Genomic DNA, 22,988 nt, shown 5'->3' on the forward strand with positions numbered 1-22,988 from the left:
ATGTCATCTCACCATCCAGTAACTAAAATGGGATTGGTACGTGCCTTTATCAATCACTATTATGACAACTGGGACTGGATGAAAATGAGCAGAATAACTGAACGCACAAAGTGACATGAAACTCAGCAAGTACAGGGGAAGCCCAAGTTGGAGTATCTGCAGCCCCATCTGTAGCCGGTCAAGAAAGGACAGTAATATTTAACATTTTAACTTTATTTCTTTATTTTTCTGCTTCTACGTTAAGAAAATCATAGTGCTGAACTTTTTAACTTATTTTTCTAACTGAGGTTTTGTACCTCGGTACTTTGTACCTAAGATGGCGCAGTGTGTGGCGATATTTTATACTTTTCACTGTACTCTTGAACTCTGTACTTGAGTACACATGACGATAAAAACTAAATCTAAATCTAAAAATCTACTGACGTTTTGGCAAATGTCAGAGATCTAACGTCTCAAGCTCATTCTATTGGGAATCTTGTGGACACATAATATATCACTTTCAATTGTAAATCAATTAAGACTCACAACAGATTTCATCGTGTTGTCACATTCTATGCTGTAGGATTTCAGAAATCAAGGAACTTGACATTTGAGAATCATATGTTAGAAATTCTATAAAAGTAGATTTGCTAAATAGTGGCATATTCTGAAATGTTACCTACACGGACATAGTAGACAATATTGCTCTCTAACATATTACATATTTATGAGTTTCATCAAAACGAGCAACAAACTTTTTTTTCTTCAAATTTATATCTAATTTACAAATATTAACATCAAAGCAGTTTGCATTTGGGTCGGATAAAGAACAGGGCAACTCCTGTGGGATTGACTTGGAATCGGTGTGTCTGATTTGAAGTAAGAGACCGTACAAGCTTTTTGGCAAAAACATCATAAATGTTGTAGCCAAGTGCACAGTCCACGATGAAGAGAGCAGGCAGGCTCAGCTTGAAAGTCCGAATATTCCCATCAGTGGCTGTGCAAAGATAGGCCACAGCAAATTGTCCATCAGTCAAATTCCGCTTCCAAACTTGAAAGTCCCAGTCCTACAAACAAGAGTAAAGAGCAGAAATCAACCTTCACTCTTGTAAGGTTCATCAGGCTAAAACATGGAATAAAAACAAACAACCCCTCACTGTATCCACAATGATGCTTTGTGATGGGTTGAAAGGAGGGGTAGCATGGTGGCTCAGTGGTTAGCTCTGCTGCCTCACAGTGCCAGGGACTCAGGTTTGATTCCAGCCTCAGGCGACTGTCTGTGTGGAGTTTGCACTTCTCCCTGTGTCAGTGTGGGTTTCCTCTGGGTGATCTAATTTCCTCCCATCGCCCAAAGAAGGGCAGGTTAGGTGGTTTGGCCATGCTAAATTGCCCATAATGTTCAGGGATGTATAGGTTAGGTGTGTTAGCCAATGGGAAAGGGTGGGGGGGGGGTGATCTGGGTGGGATGCTCTTTGGAGGGTCAGTGTGTACTTGTTGGGCTGAATAGTCTGTTTCTATATAGTAAGGATTCTTTGAATTAGTTTGATTACCAATTCTTTAGATGATAAATAATTTCCTCAAGCTAAGGGAAGGAGGCATCCAATTCAAGGAAAGTAGTTTCTGACGAGGAGGCAAAGTAAAAACATACTCCACACTTCACAGCAGTGGGGGAGGGGCCAAAGATCAGTTTATTTACTATCCATGTCAGCAAAGAGTTGGGAACACCAAATCCATGAAAAAAATAAAGTAGCCAAAAGAAACAAATTAGTTGATTGATTTGGAATATTTAAGTAGGAGTTGTCTACTGAAGTACTAATAGTTGCCAAGGCATGAGGGATTGACATAGTCATTAACATGGAAACATCATGAAAATGTTCAGGCAAGCTCAGCATTGAACTTACTTTCCAAAATTGGGTTTCTGTTGTCAACACGTTCAAGATAATGCCTAGCACAATCTGTGTGTGTGTGTAAACAGCTTCTGTGGTGCTGTCTGGCTTCTGCCTTATATTCAGTGTTTTATAGGAAGTGTAAAGACTGTTTTTGTGTTGTTTTGCCATGAGTGCTGTGTCTCATCCAAATTAAACGTGGATCTGACACAGATATAACCCTATTCACCTTTTAATAATTCTCTTGAACCACTTTAAAGTGAGCATTGGGCAGTGGATTGGTGTTTATCCTTACACTCTCTGGCATGATCCTACTTGAAGTTGCTTTAATAGTAACCCCACTGTAGCCTGTAGCCACTGTAACCCCACTGAAACCTTTTTAGGTATACAATGGGTTACAAGTTGGAAATTGTAAAAGCCAAGTTGAAGACAGATGTCAGGGAGTGTGTGTGATCAATACCTGGATTGATATTTTTTTTAAAGTGACGTGCTAAGGAAACAAGGATGATGTGAGGAAACATTCACACGTGGAGAGTTCTTCACACTGATTCAGCTCCCTCAGAGCCAGGTCTTAGAGTGAACAGGATGCCTGACACTCTTGTTTATATCTATCATCCAGGGCTCCCTGATTGGGGCTGTTAATCCCATCCAGTCAAGGAACTCATATTCTATGAGATCCACTGGCTGACCTCGTTATAACCACTGTATCCTTCCCCCTCTGAGCCTGAAGACATAAGCCTTTTTTTTGCTCCTCCTGGGATGTCTAAGCACCAGTCAGGTTCCTCCAGCTCTGCCTCTGATACGGGCAGTATATAACGCACAATAGTTCACTGAGGCAGCCGGAGGGTTTCAGAATAAATGCATTCTCTTCTTCAGGCAGCAAAGGCATTGTGGCAGCGACGTCTGCCATCTCTATCTCAGATTCCAAGGTATCTTCAACATATGACAGAGAGGGAGAACCCACGGGTTTTGGAACAGTCGGAAAGGCAGTCGAGGAGTTGGGCACGTTTTGTTCCTGCACCGTTTGTGAGTTTGCAGCTTTCATGTTGTCCACGTGCTTGTTCAGGACCGTCACACCTACTGTACTTTATACATCCCTGGACCTGACCTCGCATCGATCAATCCTCTTACCCATGCATGGTCCCAACACCAAATTTTGTCAGCTGAGGCAAACTGTCTTTCTAACTTCGTGGAGTCTGTGTGTGGCATTGGCATTAGATTACTTACAGTGTGGAAACAGGCCCTTCGGCCCAACAAGTCCACACCGCCCCGCCGAAGCGTAACCCACCCATACCCCTACATCTACATCTACATCTACCCCTTACCTCACACTACGGGCAATTTAGCATGGCCAGTTCACCTGACCTGCACATCTTTGGAGTGTGGGAGGAAACCGGAGCACCCGGAGGAAACCCACGCAGACACGGGGAGAACGTGCAAACTCCACACAGTCAGTCGCCTGAGGCGGGAATTGAACCCGGGTCTCCGGCGCTGTGAGGCAGCAGTGCTAACCACTGTGCCACCGTGCCGCCCACTGCTTTAGGGACCCCCAATGCCAGGTCCGGGAAGATCAGATTTAACCTGGTGCAGAGTCTTCTCTCTGTGCTGGAGCTATCCCTGTGGCTGCATGAGTTGTTGGTCCTATAATCAAATAGGAACTGGGACAGTTTGGCATTGAGTGAAGCTGTAGACTGTTTCTTTAACTGTGCCTTCAAAGATTGGACTGCTCTTTCTGTCAGACCATTGGATGGGGGGGGATGGTATGGAGCTACCCTTATATAATGAATCCCATTTGACTTTAGGAAATACACAAATTCCCTGCTCGTAAATAATGGCCCATTATCTGTGACCATCACCTCCAGTGGTCATGTATTGCAAAAGATGCACACAGTTTTTGTTTTGTCCCCATGTTTGATGAATAAACTTGACAAGTGTCCAGCCAATTTAAGTGGGTGTCCACAAAGAGTAAGAACATTAAGCTCACGAAAGGACATGTAACTGAGTCCATGATTTGCCTAGTCATTCCCACAAACGTGGGGAGGTGCTGGCAATAATTGCTATCCTCGTTGGCACTCTGGGCAATGCCCCAGCAATGCAGCTGTGTCTGCACCCAATCCTAGTCACCATGACATAACTTCTCACCAATGTCTTCATTTTGGAAACCCCTGGATGACCCTGGTGGAGTTCAGCCAGTATCTGGTGGCAACCTTTGCTCGGGACAATCACTCTTGCTCTCTATAATAATATGCCGTCCTCTACTGTGAACAGTCGGAAAGGTGGATGAGGAGTCGGGCAGGTTTTGTTCCTGCACCGTTTGTGAGTTTGCAGCTTTCATGTTGTCCATGTGCTTGTTCAGGACCGTCACACCTACTGAACTTTAAACATTGCTGGACCTGACCTGGCATCGACCAATCCTCTTAACTGTGCAGGGTCAGTTTTTTGGTCTCTCTGGGTCCAAAAAGATTTCAGCTCTGGTTGTGACAGCCTTTTCGTTTCCACTCTCCTCACCAGCTGTTTCAGTTTCACCAGGACCGGATTTTTCTGTGTCCAAAGTCTGGTATTGTCAGCTGTGACTGGAAGTGTATCCAGAAAATTTGAAATTATTACAGACTCTTCCAGCAGGAGGCAGCTCAATGCATCGGCATTTGCTACTTGGCTTCCCAGACAGTGTTCTAACCTGTAATTACACAGAGTTGGTATCAGAATCGACCGCTGAATTCAGCCTGAAGCTATGGGCAGCACTGCCTTGTCCTCCTCAAGTAGACCTAGCAGAGGGTTCCAAAATGAAGATATTGGTGAGAAGTTATGTCTGGTGACTCAGATTGGATGGAAACATAGCTGCGTTACTGAGGCATTGCCATGTATTGTTACAAAAGGTATTGGTGGAACTTCTTGACTCTAAATATAACCATCAAACTTTCCTTCTCTATCTGGGCATATTTATGCTCTGCATTAACCAAAGTCCTGGATGTATACTATGTTGGGTGTTCCTCTCCATTGGGCTAATACCACCCTGATGCTGTGTGGAGAGGCATTGCATGTCAATAGGAGAAAGTGAGATCTGCAGATGCTGGATTTGAGAGTCGAGAGTGTCTTGCTGGAAAAGCACAGCAGGTCAGGCAGCATCTGAGGAGCAGGAAAATCGAAGTTTTGGGCTGGAGCCCTTCATCACTTGGAATCACGGTGTGCCAACACCTTACAGGACGATAGCTGTTTCTTCTCTTTCCTCAAGGCAACATTTCCAAAGCTGGCCCCTTTTTGTTAAAGAGTTGATGCAAAGGTGCCAGGATGAAGGCCAGGTTATGTATGAACTTTCCACAATAATTCACCAGCCCAAGGAAAGACCTCAGCTCCAGATGTGGTAGCTGGGGCACCTTTGATCATTCTCACTATCTTCCAATGGGTGTAACTGGTCTTCTCAACTCTGTAGCCTAGGTAGGTCAATTGGGGTGCCTGGAACACATGTTTTTCTCTTTTAAGGCATACACGCAACTGGGAAAACCATCTGAGGACCATGTCCAAGTTCTCTAAGTGCTCTTGATTGGTCATCCCTGCTATTAGCACATCATCTGGATAAATGGAGACTTGGAGTAGACCTTGTAAAATGTTCTCCATTGTTCGCTGAAAAATGGCACAGGCTGATGATACCCAAAATGGCAGTCTTGTATATTGGTGGGTAGTAAAACCCTTACGGGTATTAACTGTAACATACATCTGGGAATCCTCACCTAACCACAATTACAAGTACACATGGCTCACGCCCAGCTTCATGAAGGACAGCACACTCCCCTGCCAGCTTTGTGTATAAATCCTCTACGTGAGGGATTGGGTATTTACCCAGCTGTGGAAAGCAGTTCACCATTTGTTTGAAATCTCCACAAAGATGAAATGACCTGCTGGGCTTCATTATAGGTCTGACCAGTGCTGCTCATTCTGCAAACTGGTGCGATGATTCCTTCACTTTCCAGCCTCCTGATTTCTGCCTCTACCTTTGCCCGTAAGGCAAATGGCACTGGATGGGCCTGACAAAATTGTGGTATTACTTCCTTGGTTGTCTTGGCTCCTTTGATAGTCTCTAGACCTTCCTGAAAAACTCTCAGGTATTTAATTAGGACTTCACTCAAAAATCGTTGAGCCTATAATGGAGAATCTTTCTCAACCAATTTTGCCCCATCTACCTTGGGCCTGAGTCTTTTACTACAGTCAGTGGGAATGGAACCACCTGCTTCTCTTAAAAGACCAGAAATGACCTTGTACCCTTAATCTGTAGAAGTTCCCCAGTATAGGTTCTCAGTCTAGCTGAGGTCTTGCGCAAACTTGAGGGTTGGAGTCCAGAGCGAATTTTGTTAAAGGGAGCTTTGCTTAAAGGGTGCTGTGCTTTTCCAGCACTACACTCTCGACTGTGAGCTCCAGCATCTGTAGTCCTCACTTTCTCTGAACTTTGTTAAAGACTGGCTCCTGCAATCACTGATACAGCTGTGCCAGTATCAACCTCCATTAGAACTGGGTGACCATTTAACTAGACATTTATTTTGATTGGCTCGGATTCAGATGTTGCTAAGCAATTTAACTGTTCCAAAACAGATGTAGGTGGGCTTCCCAGGGTGTGCACTCTTGGATACTGGCCTATCAGTTCTCTTACACAGTTCGGACCTAGTGAGACTCTTTTGCTGTCTTGAGTCCACATAACAGCAGCAACTACAATGGATTGCTGGCCTGGATCCTGAAAGAAATTGTAACCATTTGGTTGAGACTTGGCTTTGATTTGGGGACTTTGCTGTGGGCTGACCTAGAGTCGCTCTCTTCAGGATATGTCCTGAAGAGGCTCTGCAATTGCCTTCACTCAAATGGTGTTCCTGAGGCTTGGTGAAGGTGTCCACTTCCATCAGAACACCCTACAGCTCATATGCTCCACTTGCTGCACTTTCCATTGACAAAGCCAGTTGTAGTGCCTGAAGGCCAGTTGGGCTTCAGCTAATAGGCACTTTTGCATGGCTAATCATTAATCCTACATATCAGACTCTCTCAGTATCTTATTAAGGGTTAAACCAAAGTCACATGCCTCTGCCAGTCATTTTAATACAGTTAAAAATGTCGATACGGAGTCTCCTGATTCTCAAATTGCCAAGTAAAACTGTTAGTGTCTCAGAATTAGAGGAGGCTTAGAGTCATCATATTCCTTAATCAAATCTGTCAACTCTTGAAAAATTTTAGTATTTGGTGCCTCAGGTAAAGTTAAGCTCCAAATAACCGAAAAAGCTGTGGGTCCACAAGCTGTCGGGAGAATTACTTACTCATTGCTTTTCATCTGCCCAAATATCGTTTGCCAGGAAAAAAAAGTAACACATTCTTTCCACATTGTGAGGCCAGTCTTCGCTGGCAGAATCGAACGTGTCAAGCTTCTCAAATAACAGTATGATGCCAGAAATGCTTATCCTCAACTCAAAGATGACTGTTGTAAGCGAATGCTTCACTTTCGTCGCCACTGAAATAACTTCATAAAGGCTGATATCCCATCATCAAGTCGCTCTTTATTTACACATGCATAGCACCTGACATTGGTCAGCTCCCTCAGAGCCAACTCAGAGTGAACAGAACTCCTGACACTCCTGTTTATCTCTATCAACCAGGGCTCCCTGATTGGACTGGGTTAACAGTCCCAATCAGGGAACTCATATTCTGTGAGGTCCACCTGGCTAACCTGAGTACAATCACTACAGAGTGCTCCACCTAACAATGACGTTAACTGCAACACAGCCTTTCTGTTAAGGGTTATTACTGATTGGCACTGATACTATTGACATCTTGTGGCTGTACTACATAATCACCACAATTCACACCATTTCCATCGGGCCAACCTTTCAGCAAAGAATTTCTGGGCAATTTAGTCTCAGAGTCTTAAGGATTTCTAAAAAATCATAATTTTCCTATCCCCACAGTTGAAAATCATTGGTAAACATAAAATGATACCATAAGTAACATTCTAAGTCACCCAAATATATATTATAAATAACTCAAGTAATATAATAAGCGATGAGAGGAAATCACTAGAACAAAGTTTTGAGAAGCGACAAACAATAATTTTTTTTTGAGATAGCCCAAAACAAGAAAAACTGCATATTTAATTTTCACTTATCTTTCCCCATTCTCCCCCTTCCCATTTGTATTCAATATAGGTATATATTGAAACATGACTCTGGTTACCTTCTCAATCCTTTCACCTTGCAACCCCAGGTGGTCCTGGTCTATGTGAATAAGCAACCTGTTCTGCAGGAGAGTCTTGGCATCTTTGGAAATGGTGCGAAGATCATTGGACATAAAGAATGGAGCTGCCAGCATTGCCCAGAGAGCTAACTGTGATTTGGACTGGTCATAGTTCAGACCAAAGTCACCGACAATTAACTGAAAGCAATAAACAGTGCAAAAGATTATTTAGTTGCTTTGTAATCCCAGTTCCTAAATATTGTACTTTTTCACATGGAAATATATCTTCTCCGAGTGTGGGAACTGTGATGTGATGTGATATCCTGGATTAATAACGTCTCATAATTATTAGACAGAAGGTGTTTCCCTATTGCCTAAGCCAACAAGTGCATCCCACAATGTGATATGTACATGTCATGATGGTGGGACTCAGAAGAGGTCATGTGCTGGTAGGTTCTGGTCAGCCTCATGGCAACTATGTCAATTGTTGTAAAAGCCTGAAGATTCAGTAACATATTTTAGGGAAGGAAATCTGCCATCTTAACCTGGCCTGGCCTGGCCTGGCCTACATGTGACTCCAGGCTCTCAGCAGCGTAGTTGACTATTAACTGCCCTCGAAAATGGTACTAGCAAGCTACTAGAGTGCATGCTGTTGGTAAGATTAAATTTATTTAATATTCTGCTAACTGTTTACACTATGAAGCTTAGCACTGTATTTATCTTTCCCTAGAGTCCACTGTCATATGCACTCGTACACTGATGTCAGCTGATTATTTACATCCTTGAGTGTTAACCCTTTACACTACACTGTAAAGACATCTTGATTTTATCAGGAAACTGCAGTCAGGATAGGATTCCTTCCTCAAATACCACTTCCCAGTTCCTAGCTGGTGGAGCTCTACACTGTATATGCTGCCTGGACTGGAGGACACGTCTTTAGAAGAAAGGTTGACGGAGCTAGGACTTTCCTCATTGGAGTAAAGAAGAATGAGAGGTGACTTAATAGAGACGTACAAGATGTTGAGGAGCATAGATAGAGTGGATAGCCACAGACATTTTCCCATGGCGGGAATGGCTATCACTAGGGGCTATAATTTTAAGGTGATTGGAGGAAGGTTTAGGGGAGATGTCAGAGGCAGGTTGTGGTATTAGAATCAGATACATTAGGGACATTTAAGTGACTCTTGATAGGCACGTGGAAGACAGTACAATGACGGGTATGTAGGTTAGTCTGATCTTAGACTAGGATGAAAGGCTGGCACAACATTGAGGGCTGAAAGGCCTGTACTATGCTGAACTGCTCTATGTCCGATGTATGTGCAAAGTCTGGCAACTGGGTGGAGAAAGTAGAAGCAGTGCTTCAGGGGATGGGAGAAGCCCCAGTTTCCTGGCTGGGTAACAAAGTGGTGGGTAAGGAACTGGCCGTTTTGGTTTGGCGGAAAAACGGTGGGATGGGGAAGGCTGAAAAGAAATTAAAACAAGGTTTTTGCTGAAGCGCAAAGTGGGGAGAGAAAGAGGAAAAACCCAGGTGGTGTGTTTTGGTCGTTGGGGATTAAGGTTGCATGGAAGAGAAGCAGGAGAATAGCTGAGAGCATTCACAGAATCACACAATTTGATTCTCAAAACACAGGGAAGACACAGTAAGTGTATCAATTGTATACGACATTGCCTCACACCCGGATTGTTATAACACAATGTATCGTCTGATTAAATGAAGAACACTAGTTACATTACAAAAATCTGTGTCTGCTACCAGTCTTTTGGTTGTCCTAAAACAGTTTGCATAATAGTTATTTGATTTGGACTGTGCCTTCCAAAACTCGGTCCCGTTTCTGTCTTGCTCAGCCGTGCATTATATTTTTATATTATACGGGACAGAGTGAGAGTGTGGACTAAAGCTCAAACTGTTTCAAAATGTGCATTTGTTGTACCATATCCGGATCATTCCAATGTCCAGGGCCTGCAGCTGGCTGTAATACTCTCTGGTTGTCTCCAAACCAATTTATAATTGTTAGCACAGTATTCCATGAGTCATTAATATCTTCATAATTTCTCCAGAGGTTACAGAGTTCCCCAATCAGTGTGTAATTCACCTAAAGAAATGGAGCATAGAAAAGAAATAGTTTGTATAACGACATGTGGTGGAGCAAAGCAATTCAGTACTCGCCTTACAATAGAAACATCTTGAATTTATATAGCATCTTTGATATAGTAGCTACTTTTATATTTGCTTCAAGAGAACGAGAGAGAGGGGTAGAGGGGCAATAATGTTTAATGGGGGATATCCAGGATGGGATGGGGAATGGGCAAGAAGCCAGAATTGCAAAAGAATACAGAACTCAGAAGGTTATGGAGACTGAGCAGGTTACAGAGATTAGCAGGAGATGATGCATTGAGGGATTTGAAAACAAAGATGAAGAGTTTAACCACAAGGCTTTAGCAGATACAGGAGCTAACAGAGTCATAGAGATGTACAGCACAGAAACAGACCCTTCAGTCAAACTCGTCCATGCCAAGCAGATATCCCAACCCAATCTAGTCCCACCTGCCAGCACCCGACCCATATCCCTCCACACCCTTCCAAATCATATACCCATCCAGATGCCTTTTAAATGTTGCAATTGTATCAGCCTCCACCACTTCCTCTGGCAGCTCATTCCATACACGTACCACCCTCTGCATGAAAAAGTTGCCCCTTAGGTCTCTTTTATATCTTTCCCCTCTTACCCTAAACCTATGCCCTCTAATTCTGGACTCCCCACCCCAGGGAAAAGACTTTGTCTATTTATCCTATCCATGCTCCTCATGATTTTATAAATCTTTATAAAGTCACCCCTCAGCCTCCGACGCTCCAGGGAAAGCAGCCCCAGCCTGTTCAGCCTCTTCCTATAGCTCAAATCCTCCAACCCTGGTAACATCCGTGTAAATTTTTTCTGAACCCTTTCAAGTTTCATAACATCTTTCCAATAGGAAGGAGACCAGAATTGCATGCAATATTCCAACAGTGGTCTAACCAATGTCCTGTACAGCTGCAACATGACCTCCCAACTCCTGTACTCAATACTCTGACCAATAAAGGAAAGCATACAAAATGCCTTCTTCACTATCCTATCTACCTGCGACTCTACATTCAAGTAGCTATGAACCTGCACTCCAATGTCTCTTTGTTCAGCAACACTCCCTAGGACCTTACCATTAACTGTATAGGTCCTGCTAAGAATTGCTTTCCCAAAATGCAGCATCTCACATTTATCTAAATTAAACTCCATCTGACACTCCTCAGCCCATTGGCCCATCTGATCAAGATCCCATTGTAATCTAAGGTAACCTTCTTCGCTGTCCACTACACCACCAGTTTTGGTGTCATCTGCAAACTTACTCACTATACCACTTGTGCTCACAACCAAATGATTTATATAAATGACGAAAAGTAGTGGACCCAGCACCGATCCTTGTGGCACTCCACTGGTCACAGGCCTCCAGTCTGAAAAACAACCCTCCACCACCACTCTCTGTCTTCTACCTTCAAGCCAGTTCTGTATCCAAATGGCTAGTTCTCCCTGTGTTCCATGAGATCTAACCTTGCTAACCAGTCTCCCGTGGGGACCTTATCGATCGCCTTTTCTGAAGTCTATATAGATCACGTCTACCGCTCTGCCCTCATCAATCTTCTTTGTTACTTCATCAAAAAACTCAATTAGTTAGTGAGACATGATTTCCCACGCACAAAGCCATGGTGACAATCCTTAATCAGTCCTTGTCTTTCCAAATACATGTACATCCTGTCCCTCAGGATTTCCTCCAACAATTTGCCCACCACTGACGTCAGGCTCACCGGTCTATAGTTCCCTGGCTTGTCCTTATGACCCTTCTTAAACAGTGGCACCACATTAGCCAACCTCCAGTCTTCCGGCACCTCACCTGTGACTATCGATGATACAAATATCTCAGCAAGAGGCCCAGCAATCACTTCCCTAGTTTCCCACAGAGTTTGCGGGTACACCTGATCAGGTCCTGGGGATTTATCCACTTTTATGCATTTCAAGACATCCAGCACTTCCTTCTCTGTAATCTGGACATTTTGTAAGATGTCACCATCTATTTCCCTACATTCTTTATCTTCCATGTCCTTTTCCACAGTAAATACTGATGCAAAATATTCGTTTAGTATCTCCCCCATCTCCTGCAGCTTCACACAAAGGCTGCCTTGCTGATCTTTGAGGGGCCCTATTCTCTCCCTAGTTACCCTTTTGTCTTTAATGTATTTGTAAAAACCCTTTAGATTCTCCTTTACCCTATCTGTCAAAGCTATCTCATGTTCCCTTTGTGCTCTCCTGATTTCTCTCTTAAGTATACTCCTACTGCCTTTTTACGTTTTTAAGGATTCACTTGATCTATCCTGTCTATACCTTACATATGCTTTCTTCTCTTTCTTACCAAACCCTCAATTTCTCTAGTCATCCAGCATTCCCTACACCTACCAACCTTTCCTTTCACCCTAACTGGAATATGCTCTCTCTGGATTCTCATTATCTCATTTCTGAAGGCTTCCCGTTTTCCAGCTGTCCCTTTACCTGTGGACATCTGCCCCCAATCAGCTTTTGAAAGTTCTTGCTTAATACCGTCAAAATTAGCCTTCCTCCAATTTAGAACTTCAATTTTTAGATCTGGTCTATCCTTTTCCATCACTATTTTAAAACTAATAGAATTATGGTCGCTGGTCCCAAAGTGCTCCCCCACTGACACCTCAGTCACCTGCCCTGCCTTATTTCCCAAGAGTAGGTCAAGTTTTGCACCTTCTCTAGTAGGTACATCCACACACTGAATCAGAAAATGTTCTGGTACACACTTAACAAATTCCTCTCCATCTAAACCCTTAACACTATGGCAGTCCCAGTCTATGTTTGCAAAGTTAAATTCACTACCATAACCACTCTATTTTTCTCTAAATGATTGAAATCTCATCTCACAAATTTGTTTCTCAATTTCCCACTGACCATTAGGGGGTCTATAATACAATCCCAATAAGGTGATCACCCCTTTCTTATTTCTCAGTTCCACCAGATAACTTCCCTGGATGTATTTCCGGGAATATCCTCCCTCAGTACAGCTGTAATGCTATCCCTTATCAAAAATGCCACTCTCCTCCTCTCTTGCCTCCCTTTCTATCCTTCCTGTAGCATTTGTATTCTAGAACATTAAGTTGCCAGTCCTGTCCATCCCTGAGCCACGTTTCTGTAATTGCTATGATATCCCAGTCCCATGTTCCTAACCATGCCCTCAGTTCATCTACCTTCCCCGTTTGGCTTCTTGCATTGAAATAAATGCTGTTTAATTTATCACTCCTACCTTGTTCTCTGCTTTGTCCCTGCCTGCCCTGACTGTTTGACTCGCTTCTTTTCTCAACTGTACCCGTCTCTGACCGATCTCTTCCCTCACTATCTCCCTGGGTCCCACCCCCCCATCACCTTACTAGTTTAAATCCTCCCGAGCAGCTCTAGCAAATTTCTCTGCCAGTATATTAGTCCCCTTTCAATTTAGGTGCAAACCGTTCTTCTTGTACAGGTCACTTCTACCCCAGAAAAGATTCCAATGATCCAAAAATGTGAATCCTTCTCCCATACACCAGCTTCTCAGCCATGTATTCATCTGTTCTATTCTCCTATTCCTGCCCTCACTAGCTCATAGCACCAGGAGTAATCCAGATATTACTACTCTCGAGGACCTCCTTTTTAAATTCCTGCCTAACGCTCTGTATACTCCCTTCAGAATCTCAACCTTTTCCCTTCGTATGTCATTGGTTCCGATGTGTACAATGACCTCCTGCTGGGCCCTCTCCCCTTTGAGAACATTCTGCACCCTCTCTGAGATATCCTTGATCCTGGCACCAGGGAGGCAACGCACCTTTCTGATTTTTCACTGCTGGCCACAGAAACATCTGTCTGTGCCTCTGACTAGAGAGACCCCAAACACAATCGATTTCTTGGAACCCGACGTACCCCTTATTGCATTAGAGGTAGTCTCAATACCAGACTGCTCATTCGTGCTACATTCCCCTGAGAATCCATTACCCCCTACATTTTCCAAAACAGCATACTTGTTTGAAATGGGGATAGTCACAGAAGACTTCAGCACTACCTGCCTACCTCTCTTACTCTTCCTGGAGTTAACCCATCTATGTGACTGTATCTCCAGCTTTTCTCCCTTCCTATAACTGCCATCCATCACATCCCCTTGCTCTTGTAAATTCCTCATTGCCTCTAATGATCATTCCAGTCGATCCATTCGATCTGATAGGATTCGCAACCAATGGCATTTATTGCAGATATAATCCTCAGTAACATGTCAATTCTCCCTAAACTCCCACATCTGACAAGAAGGGCATATCATTCTACTAAGCACCATTTTTGCTTCTTCCAATTTGCAGACCCAGAAAATAGCACCATCTTATTCCTCTACAAATGTATTTCAGCAAACACGGGGTAGTGGTTGAATAGGACTGTTGGCGAGTTAGGATACATATCAGAATTTTGGGTGAATTCGGTGATATGTAGCTTTGATTTTCTATCTTGGAGTCAGGAAGTTAGTTTAACCCTGAAGTTGCCATGTATTAAATACAACACATCTATTCTTCACATTGATAGAAGTTGTTGCACTTCATGACCCTTACAACGGTCAATTATTGGGAAACCTTGAGTGGTGAGAGGCAGTGTTTTAGTAATAATATGCCTGGAATAATAATGTTGAGCCATGGGCTTGAGTTCTTGGGCATGGGTTCGAATCTTACCATGGCAGATGGTGGAAATTTGAATTTAAAGTCTAGAATTCAAAATTAGGTTCAGATGGGCTTTTACGTCAAACTTGTAACCTTAGTCAGGCTAATGTGTAACTCCAGACCCACAGCAATCTCGCTGGCTCTTAACTGCTCTCTAAAATAGCTCTAGCAAGCCAATCAAATTCAGGAGCACCTGGAGATGGGAGAATAAACGCTGACTCAACCAACAATACCCACATCCCATAAATGAAAAAGGAAATCGAGGAAATCACTATGGTCTCAATTACAAAGAGGCGGTTTGAAGTGATTGTTAAAGAATGGGAGTGAGTAAACAGAATGAAGAAATCCAACTTAGCTTATACTATTGAAAATTACGACTGCAGTGGCCAACATAGATTGGTTGATTGCCGACAGGCTCAAACCAGACACTTTATAGAGGTTCAAACGATTTGACTTTAGCATGCTCAAGAATGAGAACTATTCATTTTTACATATTCACCTGAAACCGCTTATCATTGATGTGAAAAAGGTGGAAGTGATGAATTATCAAAGGAATACAAGCAAAATACTGCAGTCGCTGGAGATCTGAAATAAAAACAAAATGCTCAAGGTGCTGAGGATCCCATTAAAAACATCCTGGGGTTACACTCGCCTGAGTAGCCACATAAAAAAATTGTGGCTATGAGTACAGAAGCGGGGAGTTCTGCAGCAAGTAATTCACCTCCTAACTCTCTAAAATCTCCCCACCATCTACAAGGCACAAGTCAGGACTGTGATGGCATACTCCCCACTTGCCTAGATGGATGCAGCTTCAACAAGACTTAAGAGTCTTGACACACCATCCAGAACAAAGCAGCCTGCTTGAACTGTATCACATCCACCACCTTCAACACTCTCTTTCTTCACCATTGCTACACAATATGAACCTCAACAATCCACCAAGCCTCCTTCAACAGCACCTTCAAAATAACATCCTCTACCTCCCAAAATGATATGGGCAGCAGATACATAGGAACGCCAACACCTGCCATTACCCCTCCAAACTGCTCGCCAATTTGACTTGGAAATATATCACTCCTCCTTCACTGTCAATGAGTCAAAATCCTGGAACTCTCTCCTGAAATGCTTAGTGGCTATCACTATACCCCAAGAAATGCAGTGGTTAAAGAAAGCAGCTCATAACCCCCTTTGTCCAGGGCAGATAGGGATGGAAGCCAACATCCAATGAATGAAAAAAACCTTGTCAAGTCTGTCCTCATCACTGCTGAGAGAAACAGCAATAACGTTTCAAGTTCAATCATTCTTCCTTTGAAGTTCAGTTCTGAAGAACAGTCACTTTGAACTTCAAGCCTTAACTCTGTTTCTCTCTCCACAGATGCAGCCAGACTCATTAAGCTTCTGCTATATCACAGAATCCCTACAGTGCAGAAGCAGGCCATTTGGCCCATCCCCACCCTCCAAAGCTTCATCCCACCCAATCCCTGCATTTCCCACAGCTAATCCACCTGGCCTGCACATGTCTGGAAAGTACAGGGCAATTTAGCATAGCCAATCCACCTAACCTGCATATCCGGGTGCTCTGGGAAGAAACCACAGCACGCACAGGCACGGGGAGAATGTGCAACCTCCACACAGCACGTGGCTGGAGTCCAACCCAGGTCTCTGGCACTGTGAGGAAGCAGTGCTGACCACTGAGCCACCATGCTGCCCCACCTTCTGATCAGCAAAAGCAGCTGCATTTTCTCAGTGTGTTTGTAATCATTACAGTTATTTAGAAAAGGCAGCCTTCTTTTCGGGCCTGAAAAGACAGCAGCAGGACCTCCCATGAAGACTTCTGCACTCTCAGTCTTTTGGTGATCTGCAGGCAAAAGTGAAAACAAGAAATAGTGCCAACCGACAACACTGCATCACAGGCACGAACATGTAACGCAGTCACCACGTTATTAAGATGTTAACAGAGGGAAACAAAAGGCTTCTCTCTCCCACCTTGGGTGGCAGGCCAAATTCGTAAGCTGGCCAGCTGCAGGAGTATATGATTGGCCTTCCTGTAGCATTGAGAGCATGGCTCATCTTCGGATAACCTAGGGAATAGAACACTGAAATGAGACCTGGAAAAATGAAACAGTCATCGTCAAAATGTTGGCATGTTTCAGAAGCAGCATATTCAATAGCACAATACAATATAAAAGAATATTCCTGCCGTGTTATAGGCAGCACTACTTAATAAGCTTCAACTAACAGTTCAGGGGAGTCATTGGTCTTGGGGAAAGAAGGAAGTCGGGGTTGGAGAGTATATAACAGGTTTGGTACTGCTCAGGTTTGCATTTCTGCTGAGAGCTCATATTGGCCTTCCCCTTTCAAAACAGCACTTTCTCTCTTTTATTGAAAACATGGGCATGAAGTGTGTGTGAAGTTAGAATGTACTCCCTACCTTTATTCATTTTATCTTTCTTTTTCTTGGAAACTGTTTAACAGACTGAGGTCCACATGTTGAATTTGGCAGCAAAAGACTTCCAGGGACTTACAAAGGACGTATTGTGTATTGGCACAAACGTAATTTCCACCTTTCCTTCTGGCCATATTCCCTGTCCAGAACACAACACCTCAGTGCAGAAGAGCCCAGCTCTGTTCTTTCTGTTTTTTTTTAAATTTCTGGAAATGTTAAGATACACAACCAAATGGCTTTATTCCCACCAGCAAATCACCTGCAGTATTTTTCATCCATATTTAGCCACTAATACGACAAACGCAACTCTTTGTTTTAATACCCAGATGTGCTCTTACATACAACTGAATGTTCTTTCCATCATCAAATCACCTGTGGTATTTTTTTCATCTATTAACAATCTCCAATAAATCACCCTTGTTTTCTAGTTCATTTGTTTGCATGCAAAGCCCATTAAGAGCAAGTCAGACCACCAATGGTGAGGGAGAGGTAGGGTCAGAGAGGGAGGTTGGATTCAGAAGGGGAGGTAAAGCACTCTGTCTCACGAGCATTGGCCAGTCTCCAGCTCTTTTCTTTTTATATGTGAACCCAGTTCTTGATATTTTCAATACCAACTTGCTCGGTGTTGTTATACAGATCTGGTGCAGGTGGGACTCGAACCTAGGTCTCCTGGCGAAAAGATAGGGACACTACCACAACACCACCAGGCCCTAGCAATTGCAGCTCTTTTCCTTCTTCTGAATGCAGTTTCTTTGTCATATACAGATGTTTTATCACACATAACCAAACGACTTTCCCACCACCAAACTACCATGACTTTATTTGTTGCTTTTATCTATGAATCACCATCACCACCAGTAATCACCCGTGCAGACAATTAGAGGTTAATGTGCAAAGTCCATTATTGGCAATGTGAACCATCAAAAGTGAGGGTGGGCAGGTGATTAGAGAGAGTAGCAAGGAGTTAAACCAAAATGGTGCTGGGTGAGGAAATAAAGCACTGAATCCCCTATAGTGCCCATCTCTCTGTAAAAGCATCTGAATGCAGCTCTTAAAAACAGTCAAATGTGCATCATTTTTTCTCAAAAAATTTAAGGAGTTCTGTCTCACCCTTAAAGGGACCTTTATTTCTAACACTTATAGAAATGAAATTAATTCTAGCTTACTTAATGAACTGTTTTCTCCAGCCAGATTAAGCACAGGGATATCCTACAATGTGGTCTAAATGTTTGCAGAAAGAACTTAGATCAGACTTAAGTGAAGATAAAACTTCTAGTTGTTGAAATTCTTATTAAACAAAATTTGCTAACATAATGTGAAGAGGGGAGGCAATAGCCTGGTGGTATTATCAATGGACTGTTAATCCAGAGACCCGGGTTCGAATCCTGCCAAGGCAGATGGTAGAATTTGAATTCAATAAAAATCTGGAATTAAGAGTCTAATGATGACCATGAATCCATTGTTAGGGGAAAAACCCATCTGGTTCACTAATATCCTTGAGGGAGGAAATGGCCATCCTTACCTGCTCTGACCTACATGTGACTCCAGACCCATAGTAATGGGGGTTGACTCTTATCCACCCTCTGGGCAACTAGAGTTGAGCAATAAATACTGGCCTGGACAGCGATGCCCACATTCCATGAATAAAGAGAAAACAAAGAAACTAGCAATTTAGCAGAGACATTATTGCTGGTTATTTATGTTGCTCCAAAACAGGACTGGTTTATGATGGGTGGGAAGTTAAAATGTTGGCAAGATCAAGCACAAACACCTTCCAACCCACCCACATCCCGTTTACAGTAAATGGAAATAAGGACAGCTGACCAATCTGGTCTCAGGGTGCCAGGTCACTCATCGCAAGCTCTGAAGTTGATGGCATCCATTTTATGGTGCTTTCTACCTCTAACTGCTGTTGTTTACATTTCCTTGGCCCCTGGGAACAGGGCAAGTAACAAGAGTGAGGAAATGCTGGATAGTGATGACATTGTTGGTGGGTCAGGAGAAGCTGAAGTCTGATTTTTTTCCTCCAGACCCAATGGACTAATCTTGTAAGTGCAACACATCCACCCCACTTGTATCCTGTGTCTGACCTTCTCCACTTTTAGCATCTTCGTTCCATAATCAGGCACTCCCTGTGGTTCCCTCTGAGTCTCTCATGACCAGCAACCTCTCACTTCCTCCTCAAACTGTCATTTTTCTTGATTAACCTGCAATTACCAGTCTCCCCTCTGACCACCCCAAAAATCATTTTTTAACCACCTTTGCATCCACTCTGGGTGTCTTCTCACCCTCACCACTGCTTTGGGAAGGTAGTGGCATAGTTGTCTCATCCAGCCATCTAGAACCTCGGGCTAATGTTCCATAGACAAGGATTCAAATCCCACCAAGACATATTGTGTGAGATTGAAATTCACTTGAACAAAAACTCGCACAACAGTAAGCATTTCAAAATGGTCGATTGTGCAAAATACCATCTTGTTCAATAATGGGGCGAGGATAGGGTGAACAGCCAAGGTCTTTTTTTTCGGGTGGGGGTGTCCAAAACTAGAGGGTATAGGTTTAGGGTGAGAGGGGAAAGATATTAAAGGGACCTAAGGGGCAACCTTTTCACACAGAACGTGATGCGTGTATGGAATGAACTACCAGAGAAAGTGGTGAGGCTGGTACAATTACAACATTTAAAAGGCATCTGGATGGTATATAAATAGGAAGGGTTTGGAGGGATATGGACCGGGTGCTGGCAAATGGAACTGAATCAGATTGGGCTGTCTGGTCATCGTGGACTGAAAGGTCTGTTTCGTGCTGTATGACTCTATGTTGTTTAGGGAGAGTAATCTGCCATCCTTACCTGATCTGGCCCATGTGTGACTCCCACCTACAGCAATGTGGTTCTCTCTTAATTACCCTCTGGGCAATAAATACTGGCTTAGCCAGTGGTGCCTTCATCCCATCAAAATATAAAATCCACTTACTACATTCCCAGTTATGTCAATTAAGCTAGTTAACAGTCAGGTCAACATGCACTAGAATTAAAACTCTGTGACATTTGGGGCAACCTGCACTTTGGGTTTTCACAACTATATTTCACCCCATTCCATAATCTCACTGTTCATAAATACCTGGGATCGTTCAATCTCATTGGCATGCAATTTCAAACTAAAGGAGCAGATAGAGGATGAATGAATGAAGCTTAAATATCCTAAAATGCCTCAAGGGAAATAGATTTCAGAATACGGGAGTAAGGAAGTGACTTATTACTTTAATTATGGTTGACGTACTGAATTGGTGTGCAGTTTTAATAACTCCATAACAAAGTTCAAAGATGTTGCCAACTCAGTAAAGGCAAACAAAAGTGACTTTTGCAGCTTCTGTTGCCTACGTAAGTTATAGGCACCAAACCATGAACAAAATACTTTAGTGGATGGGATTGATAACAATATGTAGAAAGAGAAAAAATACTCATCATATGCAAATGTTGTATATGGGGAAGGGGTCATCTGTCTTCGTTTTCAAATTGTTTTAAAATGAAAACATCCTTCTAGGAATTTTCTTTCCTCCTTTTCATATCATAGAATCCCTACAGTATGGAAGCAGGTCATTTGACCCATCAAGTCCACAGTAACCCTCCAAATATCCCTGTAACCCCACATTTCCCATGAATAGCCCACCTAGTCTGTAAAGCCCTGGACACGATGGGCAATTTAACATGGCCAATCCACTCAACCTGCACATCTTTGGATTGTGGGAGGAAACCGGAGCATCCAGAGGAAACCTTTGTAAACATGGGGTGAATGTGTAAACTCCACACAGACAGTCTCCCGAGGATGGAATCAAACCTGGGTCTCTGGTGCTGTGAGGCAGCAGTGCTAACCACTGAGCCACCATACCAACCTTTGAAGTTGTTTTCCCTTTCCATGTCCCATTTTCCCATAAGGGTCAGTTACTTTGTCCAAGTGACCATTATTCATTTGACAGTATATCACAGCCAGAAGTAGGTCTGTCCTCCCCTCCACTCTCATACTCTAATTCCCCCATCCAATGCCAACACTTATGGTTTTAGCAGAGGCTAGTGAATAGGAGAAAAGGAGAAACAGGTACACTGATTCTGACTGTCTTACTCCCAGAACCATTCTAAATGCTCATATCAAACAGACTAGCTTACTCACTGTAGCCCAGCAATTGGAGGTGGGACATGGTTGGGTTGGAGAACTGAACTTTTTGACCAGTGAATTTTTAGAATGACCCTATCATTCTAATCCCCACTATCCTGGTTTTCAAAATGGTGAATGGACCTCTGAATGGAAGGAATTCCAAATTCAAATTATGATGTTCCAGACTAAAACAAAATGGGGTGGGATAACTCAACAATTGTGTTTTTTTTATGTCTTTGAGTTTGAGTCTGAAATGTATACAGTGTCAGTGGTCAGCATATCTCTATCTATATCATAAAATAAATTTTGTATTCAGCAGCACCTCACACAGCTTCTCCCACATACTCAACAAATTCAAATGGTGCGTTACAATTATGAGATCTAACGGGAGGTCATACCTATTGCTTTCTCAGTGGAGTTGGAGTTGCAGCCATCAAACTTCAGCATGTCTATTTCCCATTCGGCAAATGTCTTGGCATCAGTGTCAACTTTCTCCAGTGTGGTGCCCGGAAACCCACTGCAGGTTGTAATACCCAAGTCCCCATAAATCCCTAGCTTCAGCCCTTTAGAATGAACCTAGTACAAACAATGCAGATCAACAAGTAAATATCTCAAACTTCCAGGATAAAACATGAGTAAATGTGTCACTTTGTAAAGTTCCATTTCTGTATTTTTAGTTAGAAAATTTAAGCATACTTCAGGCAGTTGGTTACCAATACAGGTTTTTTTTTTCATTGTTCTCGCTCTGGTAACAAAATGCATTTCACTTTTTTTAAGGGTTGCCTTAGTTTCATCACTGAATGTTTTTTTAAATAATTAGGACTACATGTTTGTTCACAGTGTTACGACACAGGGTTAACCCCCCCCCCCCCCCCCCGCTAATTTAAACCTGACACATGGAGAAGCTCACCTCATGCTGTAATCTATTACATTTCGAGAAGCAAAGAACTATCCCAGAGGTCACTAGTTAAAGTCAAAATTGACAACTTTATTCTTTAAGTCCAACAGAGAACATTAAAATAACAGCTATTTACAACTCCTTTCTCTTAAACCTATCCTTTACCTCCCACTCTACAATACTGGACTGATTTTTTTAAAAAATCCCCGATTGAGATTTACAGAAAAATAATCACGTTTCAAAACCAGCCAGCTTTGTCGGTCCTCCTCTGTAGATTTTCTCTGTATTTTTCTGGGTCGTCTTCTCTTCGGTCTTCTGCACAACCTTTCTTATGGACAGGTACCTTTCAGACAGCTATTCAGTGAGCAGTCTGTACTTGTTGGTGCTCTTTCAGTTCTCCCTGTAATTGTTCAAAATGTCCTGTTTTATACCCCAAAACATTGGATCATTTCATTGATTTGATTTCATCCCAAACACTAAAATTCAAATTCAATTGGATTTTGGTATCTGGGGCATAATTTAAACTGATTAGCTGAATTTGGACTTGTTTTTGTTCCATGGCAACGTAGCTCCAGCTATTTGTTTCAACCAAATGTTACATTTTTAAATTGTTCAGCACACTCTGTGCTTTCCGTCAGTCTTTGCTAGC

The 22,988-nt window shown here is 42.8% G+C and overlaps 1 protein-coding gene across 1 annotated transcript in view; it reads right to left on the reverse strand.

Annotated features, from left to right (window-relative positions):
• Positions 1–331: 331 nt before the first annotated feature.
• LOC140464641 (alpha-N-acetylgalactosaminidase-like) overlaps positions 332–22,988 on the reverse strand; it is a 59,267-nt gene continuing 36,610 nt past the window's right edge. Inside the window, exons 5-9 of the mRNA XM_072559986.1 lie at positions 21,840–22,017; positions 16,831–16,925; positions 10,001–10,162; positions 8,070–8,267; positions 332–1,046 (exon numbers count right to left, since the gene is read on the reverse strand). Of these exons, the coding sequence (XP_072416087.1) occupies positions 777–1,046; positions 8,070–8,267; positions 10,001–10,162; positions 16,831–16,925; positions 21,840–22,017 (903 nt within the window). The 3' untranslated portion in view covers positions 332–776. The remainder of the gene's footprint in view (positions 1,047–8,069; positions 8,268–10,000; positions 10,163–16,830; positions 16,926–21,839; positions 22,018–22,988) is intronic.

This window comes from Chiloscyllium punctatum, chromosome 40 (genome assembly GCF_047496795.1).
Source record: "Chiloscyllium punctatum isolate Juve2018m chromosome 40, sChiPun1.3, whole genome shotgun sequence".
Classification (NCBI taxonomy): domain Eukaryota; kingdom Metazoa; phylum Chordata; class Chondrichthyes; order Orectolobiformes; family Hemiscylliidae; genus Chiloscyllium; species Chiloscyllium punctatum.